This window comes from Garra rufa, chromosome 21 (genome assembly GCF_049309525.1).
Source record: "Garra rufa chromosome 21, GarRuf1.0, whole genome shotgun sequence".
In the NCBI taxonomy this organism is placed as follows: Eukaryota; Metazoa; Chordata; class Actinopteri; order Cypriniformes; family Cyprinidae; genus Garra; species Garra rufa.
In genome coordinates, this window is record NC_133381.1 from 32,729,324 (window position 1) to 32,743,222 (window position 13,899).

At 36.6% G+C, this 13,899-nt stretch overlaps 1 protein-coding gene across 1 annotated transcript; it reads left to right on the forward strand.

Moving 5' to 3' along the window:
* The first annotated feature begins 5,926 nt into the window (after positions 1–5,926).
* On the forward strand, positions 5,927–13,571 carry pax9 (paired box 9). The gene is made up of 4 exons (XM_073827290.1): positions 5,927–6,086; positions 6,585–7,217; positions 9,164–9,303; positions 12,549–13,571. Exons 1-4 carry the CDS (start codon positions 6,083–6,085, stop codon positions 12,801–12,803), a joined length of 1,032 nt encoding a protein of 343 aa, XP_073683391.1. The 5' UTR covers positions 5,927–6,082; the 3' UTR covers positions 12,804–13,571.
* The last annotated feature ends 328 nt before the right edge of the window (positions 13,572–13,899 follow it).

Below are 13,899 nucleotides of genomic sequence, written 5' to 3' on the forward strand. Positions count from 1 at the left end.
TCCTCATTACGGCCGGATTTAAGTTACATAGCAGTCAACCTTTTAGAGGTGTTAACTTGCAAAGCAGTTTAATAATGTCAATTCCATTTGGTAGATAAAAGTTATGGTTATCAGTTGATCCTTTTAAACTGTAAATAATAACTGTTTAGTAATGTAATCCAGACATGTTTAAAAATAATGCAACGTACTCTATAAACTTTAAAACGTAATTTAAATTTTGTTTGGAGTCAGCAACTAGATTTTTAATCCGTAACAATTTATATAATTAATTGGTTTAATGTAGATTATTTAAATAATAATAATAAAAACAATTATTATTATTATTCTTACTATTATTATCATTATTCTTGATGTTATTATTATCATTCCTATTAACTTCCAGACAAATGCAACCAGTTTTATTTAAAACTTTTTAAAGAACTCGTACCCACAAAACCCCACAATGTTATTGATGCTTGTGACATGCCGTCTTGAAAGTGACCATATAGTAGCTAAAACTGGGCCCACGTTTCTCATCTGGAAAGTCTACGGTTGGCCTAACAGATAACTTGCTTTCATTTTCATTTTCGTGGTAGACCCCGAAGCCTATTGTTTTGATTTAGGCTATGACCTTTGATTGACAACCAAATTAAAAGGACACATTTACGTAGCCTAAGTTTACTATGTCATTATTCCGACGAGATGCGTTATGTATGACACGAATTGATGCTGTAATTATGATAAATAAGATATTTTGTGAAGATACGACACAATTATCTCTCTAACAGCACACTATTTGTTTTTTCGGGGAATAGATTATATTGCATAACCAATCAATTTTGATCCAATCAAAACCTAAAGAAACATCAAACAAATCAATTATCGATGATAATTTCCGTAACAAATTATGCTTAAATTAAAAGCACAATATCAAGCCTTATATAAAGTTTTATATTGTATAAAACTGGATTTCCTTTTAAAGTGATCATTCGTTTGCGCCAATTATACATCAATTAATCAAATCATTCTGAAATAAGAGAACGTTTTGCTCGTAGCTCTTATATATGAAATATTAATACATTTTGGCGGAATAGCGGAATTCATACTCAGTTTCATACGGTTAACTTCACTCGCCCATTAGAATCAACCGAACAAACTCGTCTCTTGCACAAATGCCCCAAATATTATGTCACGTTTAAGCAATGCAACAAAATACATTCTCAAAATGCATGACTCTCGCAATGAATTAAGAAATGTGTGATTTGATCTAATAAACAGCCTACTTAGAATCAAATTTTGATAAATAATTATGGTAAGTAATATGATGCTTATAAATATTCCATTCTGTGTTTTTTAGGAGAATGCAATGCATTGCTTGTTTCAGCAATGATTGGTTTTGTGTATTGCACATTTGAATGTTTAATAGATGATCTATCTACATCAAATTAAAATCGTCAGAAGGCCAAGCAGTTGTAATGTCTCAATGACAGTTGCTTGTCGAATGACCATGTAAAAACATTACCTTTTTTTCCCTCGGTGAAATAGTAGCTATATAATATTTCTGGGCTGTCTTTGAAAGCTATTTTCATCACACAGCCGAACTAATGTTCCAGGCAGAAACAACCAAGATGCGTGTATAAATAATGATACGTTAGTGACCGCTGCGAATGTTTAGAGGTGGGTAAACACTGTGAGTCTCCACTGGTATCTAATCATACACATAACAACAATTACATCGGTCTAATGCCTAAAGAGTGGATGACATTGACTCTAACCATGCACTTTCCGTTCCGTTTTTTTCATGAATGAGAAGTCCATGGCAGAGGATAAATGTTCAAGACCGTGTCAAAACACTATCGTAGCCCCTCAAGTAAGCCCAAAACAGTGCATCTTTTCGATTATTTTATTAGCTAATGTAAATACTACTCTGCATGCTCGTGGCAGAATCACCTTTTTTTTTTTTTTTGCGTTCATCCGTCACGTTTTAGGAATATCTTCTCATCATGGCCCCCCACAGTCGGAAACATATGGACTGATGGCATCGGCTTTACACTAAAGAACACAGAGAAGAGGAGATGATTGAAATCATTGCCACATTCAGTGTTCTCCTAATTTCTAGCCCTGAAATTCTTTGAGCGTGCTTCTTTAAACGAGATTAACTAGTCTTAATGTACAAAGTCATTACTATCAGAGGGTCAGATGCTTTCAAGAGTAATGAGCTCATGGCAGCTGAGATGGGTGTAATGAGTCAAAATAAACTTCTGACTTCCACCCTCTCGGACCATGTGTCATGTGTGCGACCAGTCTTTAAGATGAAGCGTATCATGTGAACGTGGCTTCTTTTTTATTTTGCAGTCTCTTCAAATTCACAATTTTTGTTAAATAATAATAATATTAATAATACTAATAATTAAATTCTAAATTAATTATTTAAAGCGCTGTTTTTTGTTGACAACACAAGCGATTTTTATTACCATGTACTGTATAATAATATTTAATAAGAATATTAATTTTATACATGCAGATCTATTTTTATACAAGTAGGACAGGAAGATGGGAATTCTCTTGCGAAAAAATAACTTAAGAAAAAAAAATTGCACTTGTAATTTTCGCGCACAATTCCGAACGAAAAAGAGTTTAGGCTGCGGTCTAAAATTTGCGCAAATGATTTGTTATAAATTAGAGAAATATAACCCATCATTAGTATGAAAGAAATTCCAGATCGTTTAATCTATAAAACGTTCAACGTTCTAGAAATACTAAGAACCACATAGGAACATGTAGATTATTGTATTTACTAATGATGCGTGCTGGTGGGATGCGTCAAGCAGAGTGCTGAAATCTTTTGACTTAAACTGACTTGCTGTGAACCATCTCACGTTTGTAATCCTGAAGTGATAGTTCACCCAAATATGAAATTCTGTCATCATTTAGGCTAGCTACTCATCCCCTTGTCGTTCCAAACCGGCATCACTTTATTTCTTACGTGGAAAACAAAAGAAGATATTTTGAGAAATGTCTCAGTGTTTTAAATAAATGTCAATGGTACCAAAACGGCTTGGTTAGCAACATTCTTTAAAATATCTTCATCTGTGTTTCGCATAAGAAAAAATAAATAAATAAAAAAAATCAAACGACATGAAGGTGAGTAAATGATGGCAATTTTCAGTTTTGGGTGAACGATCCCTTTAAATCTCCAAAAGAAAGACACAGAACGTCATAGAAATAAATATTATTATTCTGACCAGTCTGTGCAGCTCAAGCTTAAAGTAAACTGCAAGGCAGTGTACTCTCATCCAAGCCACCCAACTTCATCAGCTCCATTCCAGCATAGCAGCCGGCGATAATCAAGCAATAGCTATGATGTAGAATATATTTACCGCATTAATGTCTAAATGATAACAAACAAACAAATTATGCATTTACATTATGCACCGGTTTCCTAACATGAAATAGAAATCTGCGCTTTCCTATTATAGTAGCCTATAGTATATAGAAATGATAAACGAATAATGTGAAAATTATTTCAAATTGATTAATAGCGTTTCTAATTTGGGTCTTATCAGCTATCATATTCAAATAATCCGTTAAATCTTCCATTCGAAAACAACAGCACAAAATCATAAAGGTAAATCCTCTGTTAATAACTCTATAGATATATACTGGATTAAATTTTGTATATACCGTCATTGCTGCTATCGCGGAATACTGCGTTATTGCTATGTATTTTGTTTTTATAATTCATCCGTGGACTATTTCCAAGAAGTTCATGGTGTCTTGAAAAGCCACTGTAGAGTTTAATATCATGTGGGTCTCTCCCACGCAAAGGCTAAAAGTGTGGCAGAAGCAGGCTGCCTTTCACATCAGTCTTCACACCTCATTAACGCACCCCTTTCTCTATCTTTCGGTGGTCAGTTAGTGCGCTGGATTTATGCTCGCTTTCTGCAATCATAGTAAAAGACGCAAAAAAAAAAAAAAAAAAAAAAAACATTAACCACAGCGAGTAAACTAAACCTACATTAAAACGCTTTAAGATATCCCAACAGTTAGAGAACAGTCGTCGTATTTTTCCTTCTATATGCGCCTCCAGAGACACTTCACCTAAACACAGCATGCGATCAGGTTTAATCCACTTTCTCTGGGAGTTCCCTACTCCACATTTGTTTTGTCCCCTCACTCGGCTGAAGCCACAAACAAGCCAAACCTATGATGTCTACTTTGGAGGTAGTTCTTCAGAAAGTAAGAGTCTGATTTGGATAATGCAAATGTTTTGAATTTCCCTTATAGATCGATTAGAAACATAGTTATTTGGGGGATTTAAGGCAACAAATTGGAATCGTTTTAGTGAGTAGCGACACAGAAGAGATGGGCCTTAAAAACCAGCCCAGATGAAAACATACTGCTATGGTGTAGGAAATGCTCAGTATGTGACAGAGAACGTCAAACCTGAGATATGAGCATCGTAAATTAATTACTTCTTTGGACAATGCTAAAACGCACAACTGAACGCCAATTCGTTATCCACACGATGTTTGTGAATCTCGAATCTCTAGTTAGCGTCGAGATTCGAACTAAGAGTAAAGCCCTCAGTGAGATTTGAGATAGAAATGCTTTGAACGGTAACAGAAAACCAAACGCTGATAGGGGAAGCCATGAAAGGGCTCAAGTCTCTTGAGTAAACAGGAAACAACAACACAAATAGCATATCCCACTATCTTTGCCGCGGCTGTCATAGTGTTCAAACAGGCCCGAGCGCAGCTAAACAATACCTTTCTACACCTGACACCTTTCAAGTGGTTTTCAAATCCTGTAGGCCTCAACATAAAAGGTATTATATACTAACAAATATATTTATAGCGCACGTTTACATGCCCACACCTGTTAATATAAAAACATGACATAATAATACACGTTTTTAAAAGGTAAACGTTTCATATATGTGTACCGACCAATTAGAAAACGCATGATAATTAAAAGTATAAAATATTTTTTGTACTTAATATACACTTTTTTAACATTAGGGCAGTTTGTTATTAATGTTATCAGTGATAGCTCACATTTTTTGGTATCCACAGCATCAAACATACACCGGACTATGTTTATCTTCTTCAACAAATACGTCGACACAAATAAGTGATTGCTTGGCAATGGAATCACAATCCAATAAAATTAAAGCATAAAAGAATCTCATTATTTTCAATTCTTCATATTTTTGCACGAGGATATTTTCTGTATTGTGACAGAAAAATCTATTGTCTTATGAAAGTTCATACAAAATAACATTTTTGTGTGTACAGCATCAGCACTTCACAGATAATTTTTAAATAAAGAAAAATAAAATAGAAAAAATCACGTAGACCGACTTTTGTTACAAATCCATGGTCCCTTGTTTAACCAATCTTTTTCTTCTTCAGATCGAAAACAGCAAGTCTAAAGGTTGGTTCTAGAACTATGCGACATAATTAAAATGCATTTGTAAAGATGTCGTTTGTAATAATTATTACTCGAACCACTTAATAAATCTGACAAGTATTAAGAGCAATTGAAATAACATCAGGATAAATCACAGGGCCCCTGTTTAAAAAATACTGCCCCGCGAATTTCTCCTTTGTTTTAGTCGACGAAATAATTAGAATTTATGCTTCTGAAACAAAATTACAGTGCAATGTTTCAAACACTTACCATTCTTAGATCTGTCTAAACAGAAAACCAATACTCGGGTAACCCTGTCCACTAGTTCAAAAGCGAGAGGGGAATCTTACGCCAGTGCAAACGCCTGTCATGTCAAAGTTGTCAGCCAATAGAAAAAGAACATGGAAGAAACGCGCAGTTTGATTGGCTGGCAGCACCTCGCTTTGGAGACATGTGTAAAGGGCCGCCCATCATTTTCTGGGATTGAAATGTAAGCCTGTGCTCCCTGCCATCAGGAAACAGAAGGCGAATTTTCCTCTCTTGCAACTAATCGGTATCGCATCCGTCTCGGACGCTTAATTTTTTATCCACATCGGCCTCGGTGCAATAAAGATCAGCGAAACTGGACTCGGAACAGTTTAGAAAAGGACAGCACAGTGAAGTTTCTTTTTTCATCGGGAGGCTAAACGCAATGGGTAAGATCCATATTTCATGTTTTCCCACATGGGAACGGGCATGCATAAACACTTTTGGAGAAAATAAATTGGTTAGACAATATAGCAATGTATGTTGCACGCCTCGACACAAACTTTTAAGTCGACTGATGCTTTAACGGTCGGTTCGGGAAACTGAATGGCACTTTGCCGCGAATGAGTTTAATCGCGTCCAAAACTAACGTTACTGAATGTGCAATTTCGTTTATTGTGACCTAGGTGTTAAAGAATGTAGTAACTTTCTGTTTTTTTTTTTCTGTTTAAAGAATCTGTAGAGACTTTTCGTTCCACACAATGCAATAAACTGAAACATAAAACTGACGGCAATCTTTGTTTTAATGCAAATGTAAACAGCAGATAATCAGCAATCTTACTGAAACATTTATCCATAAGTTTTTGTCTCAGACGCGGTTCAGGGCTTGGTAAAATTCTGACGTTTTATGCAATCCTTTTTTTTTCTTCATATATCTGCATCACTAGAGCCAGCCTTTGGGGAGGTGAACCAGCTAGGCGGTGTTTTTGTGAACGGAAGACCTCTACCCAATGCCATCCGGCTCAGGATAGTAGAGCTGGCCCAGCTGGGCATCAGGCCTTGCGACATCAGCAGGCAGCTCCGCGTCTCTCACGGCTGTGTGAGCAAGATTCTGGCTCGGTACAACGAAACCGGCTCAATACTTCCCGGCGCAATTGGCGGCAGTAAACCCAGGGTCACGACCCCAACCGTAGTCAAGCACATTAGGACTTACAAGCAACGGGACCCTGGCATTTTCGCTTGGGAGATTCGAGACAGACTGCTTGCGGACGGTGTGTGTGATAAATTCAATCTGCCCTCTGTCAGCTCGATTAGTAGGATTCTCCGCAACAAGATCGGAAATCTGTCTCAACAGAGCCAGTACGAGTCGAGCAAACAGGGCCCTCATCCTCAGCCTCAACCCACCCTACCTTACAACCACCTGTACTCCTATCCAACTCCGATCGCAGCCACTGGGACTAAAGTACCAACTCCGCCTGGCATGCCCACTCTTCCTGGACACATGGCAATGCATAGGATATGGCCTTCCTCTCATTCTGTTACAGATATTCTGGGCATTCGATCAATAACGGAGCAGCAAAGTAAGCATCTTCTCAGTTTTTGGTAAACAAAAGTCCTTGTCCGTGTGAGTGTGTGTGGGGGCATGCGAAAAGACACTGTTCTCAGGCCTGTCAAAAGTGTGTGTGTGACTGTGTGTATGTTTGTGTGCAACAGAGAAAAAAAAATTAAAAATTCGTTTTGGTAGTGATGGAAGGGCCAAAACGTAAGAACATTAAGCTATTCAAAAGTCTATGCTTTTTTATTTGACTCATTATTGTTATTTATCGGAAGGTCCTCAAAAAAAGAAAAAAAAAAGAAAAAGGCAAACGATTTTTACAGCGATGTGAGATGATACAAACAGCGTGCTGGAATTTGTGCAGAAGCCCTACGTTTGCTTTAAAACAGATGGTTTAAGGCTTTTAGTAATAATTAGGCAGCGGATGTGGCATATTTTGGACAACGAAGACTCGGCGCAGCAGAGCAAAAAAATAAAATTTGCTGTTCATAACTAGCAGTGTGTTACAGGACTTGACCAACATTTACCTCTCAACTCTTTTTAACTCCTCACGAAACAATTTGCAAATGTTTACACAGCAATGTTGTGCTTTTTTAGTAACCATCTTAGACAAGCACCACTCGAATTCACACCGAAAGCATTTCCTTTTAATTTCTTTTGAGCAAATCTCGTCGATTTTATAGAAATTTAATCACTCTTTAACATCGGTTTGTCTGTTCGATGTGGCGTGTTTGTACAGTAACGTGTGAAGGCCGCAGCCTTTCCTATTTAATTGTAATTCTTTGGGCAATGTTGACAACAGTGTTTCAAACTCAGAGGAGGATTTTGCGTATAGGCAGCCTTTATAAACCATTAATGCATTTCCAAATGATTAGCAGATGTTTAGGGAAGCGTTTGAGAACCTAAATAAAGTATGATGTTGGCTACACTCACTAAGGTGTAGCTTGCAATCGTTTCACCACAACATTAGTGAAGCAAACACCGAAAAACATCCACAAACACATACTTTCGAGGACGGTTTGACAGGAAGAATGCGTGCCGCGAACTTTTGGACAGTTTGTCATCATTTAGAGTTCGGTTACAACCAATGGGGCTACTCTCCCTCTCTCTCTTTCTCTCTCTCATACACACATAGACACTGAGTAATGGCTGTTCATGCTCAGACATCATCTGGTCTTCATGCTAAGTATGCATTTTAATTAAATTTGGTCTATGTAACTGTAGACTTGTTTACCCTAATCGACCTTTTTAAAACAAGAGACCAACTAAATTGATCTCGTACAATCGATTTGCACTGCGCTCCAACAAAATATGGCATCGTTATGGTGTATTCCTGTTTATACGTTGTGAAACAATACAAAGACACACACAGATTCCGTGAAGGCAGGGGGAAAAATCTACTTTGTGGCCCTCTCAGGTTACAACACTGGTGGGCTTGCTTTTCCAATTTCAAACTTTAGGAACCGTGTATAATATAATATCCATCAGGCACAAAGGGGAAACGGTTAAAGTAAATCTAATTTGTCCTCCCAGGAAGACGCTGGGTAAATGTTCCGAAGGACTCCATGACACTGTGAGCTTCATCTGATGAATTAACCACATAAATTCAAATTTTGATATCTCTTCCGCATCTTCCTTGGAACAGAAAGATCGCATGTATTCGACAAATAAGGACATTCTATATATTTTTTATTTATTTAATTTAAAAACATGCTAAAAGTACGTCATTATGATCATAACCTGCTTATGAAAAACATGTTTAAGTCTTGTTACCGAACACGCTGATAATATACACACATACACGACATGTATACGTGAGACACCATTTTTGATGTGTTTAGTGAGCATGGTGAGTTTGAGATGGTTGGCAGTGCAGCAGACTGTACTGAATAAGTTCTTCTTGTGGCAGTTCTACTCCCCACGCTTGTCCTGTCTGACTCCAGTCTTCCATGTCTCTGTTTTGCCCCCCAGTTAGTGACAGTCCGTCCTTTCCCAGCGCCAAACTAGAAGAATGGAGAGCTATTAACAGGAGTAATTTTTCACCAGCGAATTCTCCACTAGTCAATGGTGTGGATAAGCCTCACTTAGAACCTGAAGCAAAATACACACAGGTAAAGAAGCCTCATATGTTAACAGTAAAACCAATCAAAACCAATCTGGAAGGAGCAGGGGAAAAAAAGAAAACCTGATTCAGCAAATTAATAGTCAAAATTCCATAACTTTTTTTTCTCTCAATTCTGTGTGCGTGTGTGTGTGTAATAGAGGATGTATGCGAGTGTGTTTCTTTGGCGTGGGCGGGCATTTGAGGCCTTGTGCAGAGTGTGGGTCACTGGGTTTCATTTTCTTAATAAGACGTATTTAGAAATAAAATTTAGTTTTAATTTTAAGGAAATTAGCGACAATATTTACTTGTGTCTGTTTTCGCACAGCTGTTAATGTGTGGCATGGCTACGAAGCTTTTTGTACAGTGCAAAGTTTATGCGTGCAATATCCCCGAATCAAAATGTATTCATATTTCTCAATACTTTTTTGAAAGCGTAATACTGAGTGAAATACTATGAGAAATAAATTTGTAATAAACGTTTTGATCCAATATGTTGCACAGTTTTTAAACATTAACCATTTTTTTTATTCTGTTCTTTCCTGATTAAGAAAGTCGAATTAGGCCTAAATGAATTATGCGTTTACTTGCCATAAACGTTTATTTTAATTTATAGTCAAAATATGTTTTGATTTAACGAATTTTTATTTTTTTTTCTAAGAAAAAAAATGGTCGAGATAAATGATTTACGAGTTCTATGTAACCCGTGTTTATCCAAAATGAGCCGAAGAAAAATAAAACAACAGTAAGGTTAAATATTATTAGAGGTTTTTTTTTTTTTTTTTTTTTTTTAATAAATCAGTTCATGATTCATCACTATAGTTTGGTTTCAAACTGTAAATATTTTGTGTACGGCTTTTCGAAGTCTTATAAGTTGCTTATTATATTTCATAAAGGCTATAAACATTTGCTTTACATTCATAGATGTAAAATATAATAAACAATCAACAACTATTAAAAGTGGCTATCTTTGTTTTTAATGCACATTTACACTCGCTTCTTAGTCAAATATACTTTTATTATTCTTTAATAAACACGTTATTACAATTCCATTCGCCCATTCTTATATTCACCAGAAACCGTCTGATTGCTAAACCCCTTACCTGTTTTACATTAGAGCAATACTCGGACAGATATTACCATCATTACCATTACCATTATATTACCATTATCATTATTGCTATTATTAACATGCTATAATGGAAAACCCTTTGGCTCGTGGCTGGTTATTCTGCAAACTGGTGTCTTTTACCGACATGTAGAAGACAAATGTTTTTATATTTGTCAAGAAACTCCTGCACCAGTGTCTGGCTGCTTGACTGAGAGGGGAGAGTGCGCGCGGATAAAGCGCGTGCCATCCGGTGCAGACGCTCGAATTATTTATTCGCGCACTTCTGGGCAGCAACAAACAGATTGACTAATCGTTTGTTGTGGGTCTTAGAGATTTATGTGTCGTGGAATACGATGGAATAAATCTTTGTTACTGATGCTGAAACATTGTTTGGGCGTAAATTATGCGTGTACTGATTGAAACCTAAAAATTAAGAGTGTAGTTTGCTTATGAAATGAAGTTTGTAACTTTCAGATAGATGATGAATAGCACTGACTACCGAATGTTTGAGTCTGTCATCTTGGATAAATGATCAGATACCACGAGTCAGGCTGGATTACGCAATAAACGAGGACAGCAAATAGATAAATCAATGTGCTTAAAGAAACTATTTGTATCTGCCAGAAAGCCCGATAGCTGAAAAGCAAAAAATATGAAGAAGGGTCATTAAAAATTAATCGTCGTTCACACGATTTTAATAAATATAGATTATGTTATACGTCTCTTGTAACTGAACTAACCCGATACATTTCATTTACTGTGCAGTGAATTAAGGTGTAGGCTGATAATAAAATATTCAGTTTACTGAGCATTATTAGTTTTGTTTCGAAAGCTTTTGTTTTCGTATTATATTTTAATCGTGTTACAAAATATTTTAACTTTTGTATTATCTTAACTATAAAGCACAACGCGTATGAGTATATGAGTATATGTCTATTAATTAAAATACGGTTCATTAACATTCTTTAACACGTGAATATAACAATTAGAAACATCATTTAGAGTATAAAAGATAAATTAAGTTTACCTTTTTAATGTTAAATATTGTCTATTAGCCTATATATGATGTCGGAAAAACGATTATTGAAAATGATCTGTAAATAACATAGGTCTACTTAAAATAAAAAGCTAACGACTCAAAGAAATAGGCTAATTTTAAAATAAAATTATCACTTCTTATTTTAGTCAACTTCTAAGTGAGACTGCACACATATTTATTTAGAAATATATTACCACGCATATACATTAGGCCTATTCCACATCCACTGTAATAGCGCAAAATACAACGTAAGCACAAATACATAATTATCTAATATTTTGAAATCAAAAAGCCTACTTTTTTCTATTCGCGCAGTGATTTAGGTCTGGTGTATTCCGACGATCGGATTTTCAGTTCGGGTAATCATAACACTTTGTTAACGATGTGTAAAAAGTACATAAGATTATTTAAGTGAAAGTCATACTGAAACAAGCTGATAAAACAGCCGAGTGAAAATGTTCATCTATAGGCCTGTATATCACACATTTGGGTGTCGAACACATACAAGTTTTTTCATTAGTGTGACATTTTAAAAGTTTTTCTTTTTTATGTCAAGCTTGACCTTAAATGTCTGCAATCGCTTTAACTTCATTTTCGTTTTGTTTTATTAGTTCGTGCATGACTTGAACCATACAAGGAAAGATGCAAGATCGGTATTTTCTATGTAGTTTAAGTAATGAATTAAAATTTTATGAATACCATATACATGTACATGGGTGTAGTAGTGCTAGGGGTCATAATGAGTAAATCATAGGCAAATCCTAACTCCACAACAAAGGGGATTTCATCTGTGGAAAACATTTCCAGTAGTCAGAGACCACCCTGCATCAGAATTTCTTCCTTTATGTTGAAAAGCCTTGGTGAATTCCTCTCATCCTGAACTGATATTGACATTCTGCCAAAGGTTTTCAGACATTTCCTTCCATATAGTTTTTTTTTTTCCCATTTCCGTTAATATCTTGTCCTCCATCTCCATTCGCAGACTCTCCATTTCTGTTTTTAACATTCACCCGTCACTATCTTATCCTCACTATCCTGATATCTCAATGGCCGTGTGTGGTCTGCGACCACAAGTCTTACGCTCACTGCTCTCTGCTCTTTTCAGACGCCGAATGGATTGCCCACAGTGAACAGTTATGTCACAGCACCCAGCATCCATCCTTACCACCCTCCCACCCAAGTGTCACCCTACATGGGGTACAGCGGCACCACGTCGGCCTATGTGACCGGCCCCACATGGCAGCCGCCCAGTGGCAGTGCTCTCTCTCCCCACAGCTGTGACATCAGCAGCCCGCTGGCCTTCAAGAGCATGGCTGCCACGCGAGACTCCCTCCATTCGGTCACTGCCTCGGCCCTGTGACTGTACTGGGAACGTGGGGAGGTCAAAGAACAGAACAACAGAGAATGAGAGAGATGGGGTGAAACACAACAACTTGGACTTTTTCAGCCTGGCTCTTTCTAGATGGACCAATCTTATCGCCTTACAATATTTATAAAAGACTTGTCGGATGAGCCATCTACCGTTCTGTATGCCCGCATTCTCTCGCTCCGTATCAGCATCTCTCACTCGCACAGGACAGAAAGAGCAAGAGCGAGGATATGCAAAAGCCGTCCGATCTGATCCGAGCAGAGGATTTCAGCAATGGTGTGCAGTGCACTTGGTCTGATAGTGGTGGCCATTCCTCACCAAACTGCGTCATCACTAGCCTGAGATAAATTTTGGTGCTTCTCTGTGAATATGTTGTTCTTGTATGTTTCCAAGAAAATGATTGACTAAGCAAATCACATGTAAAACCATTGACCAGTTTGCATTTAAATGTTTTTTTCAGGGTGTTAAAAATTGCTAATGTTTAGATGTTCTGCTTTGTTTCTTTTTTTAAAAAATGTTTTTGATAAAAAAATCACATTTTTGTCTTTTTGGATACCAGTTTCACTTCACTAATACTGTATGCCAGAGCTCTTGGGAAAAGTTATTACATTTATTTATTAGACTGCAAGGTACGTTGAATGAAGTGCAACTGACACCGCACCGGGGAGAAGAGGCATTATGTGGGACGTGGTGCACATTTTGACAGGAGCATTCATTCATGCAACATTAATGATCAGTGAAGCTGCACACCTCCAGACATTGCACAATGAAATTGAATGTATCTTATTAAAAGAGACGTGTAAAAACCCCTGCTTAATATCACTTTATTTCATTATTTATGTGTTGCCTACTTTAATTCTGATGTAAAGTTCTATGATATTCCCTATATAAATAATAATAATATATATACTGATACTATAAATAATAATCACCTCTATTATTCCTACTACTTAAAATAGTCAAATTAAGTGCAGTGGTTATAACTAAAGTAAATAGTAACAGTTTTATATCCGTAAGTTTATTTATTTTATCCTTAAAAATCTCTACTATGATGAAAGAGTGAAATCAAAGATTAGAGCTTATCAAA

Bases quoted from the DNA above. Each gene is read 5' to 3' on its own strand.
- pax9 (XM_073827290.1), top strand. The intron at 7,218-9,163 runs GTAAGCATCTTC...TTTGCCCCCCAG, and splicing joins ATCAATAACGGAGCAGCAAA to TTAGTGACAGTCCGTCCTTT. The intron at 9,304-12,548 runs GTAAAGAAGCCT...TGCTCTTTTCAG, and splicing joins CTGAAGCAAAATACACACAG to ACGCCGAATGGATTGCCCAC.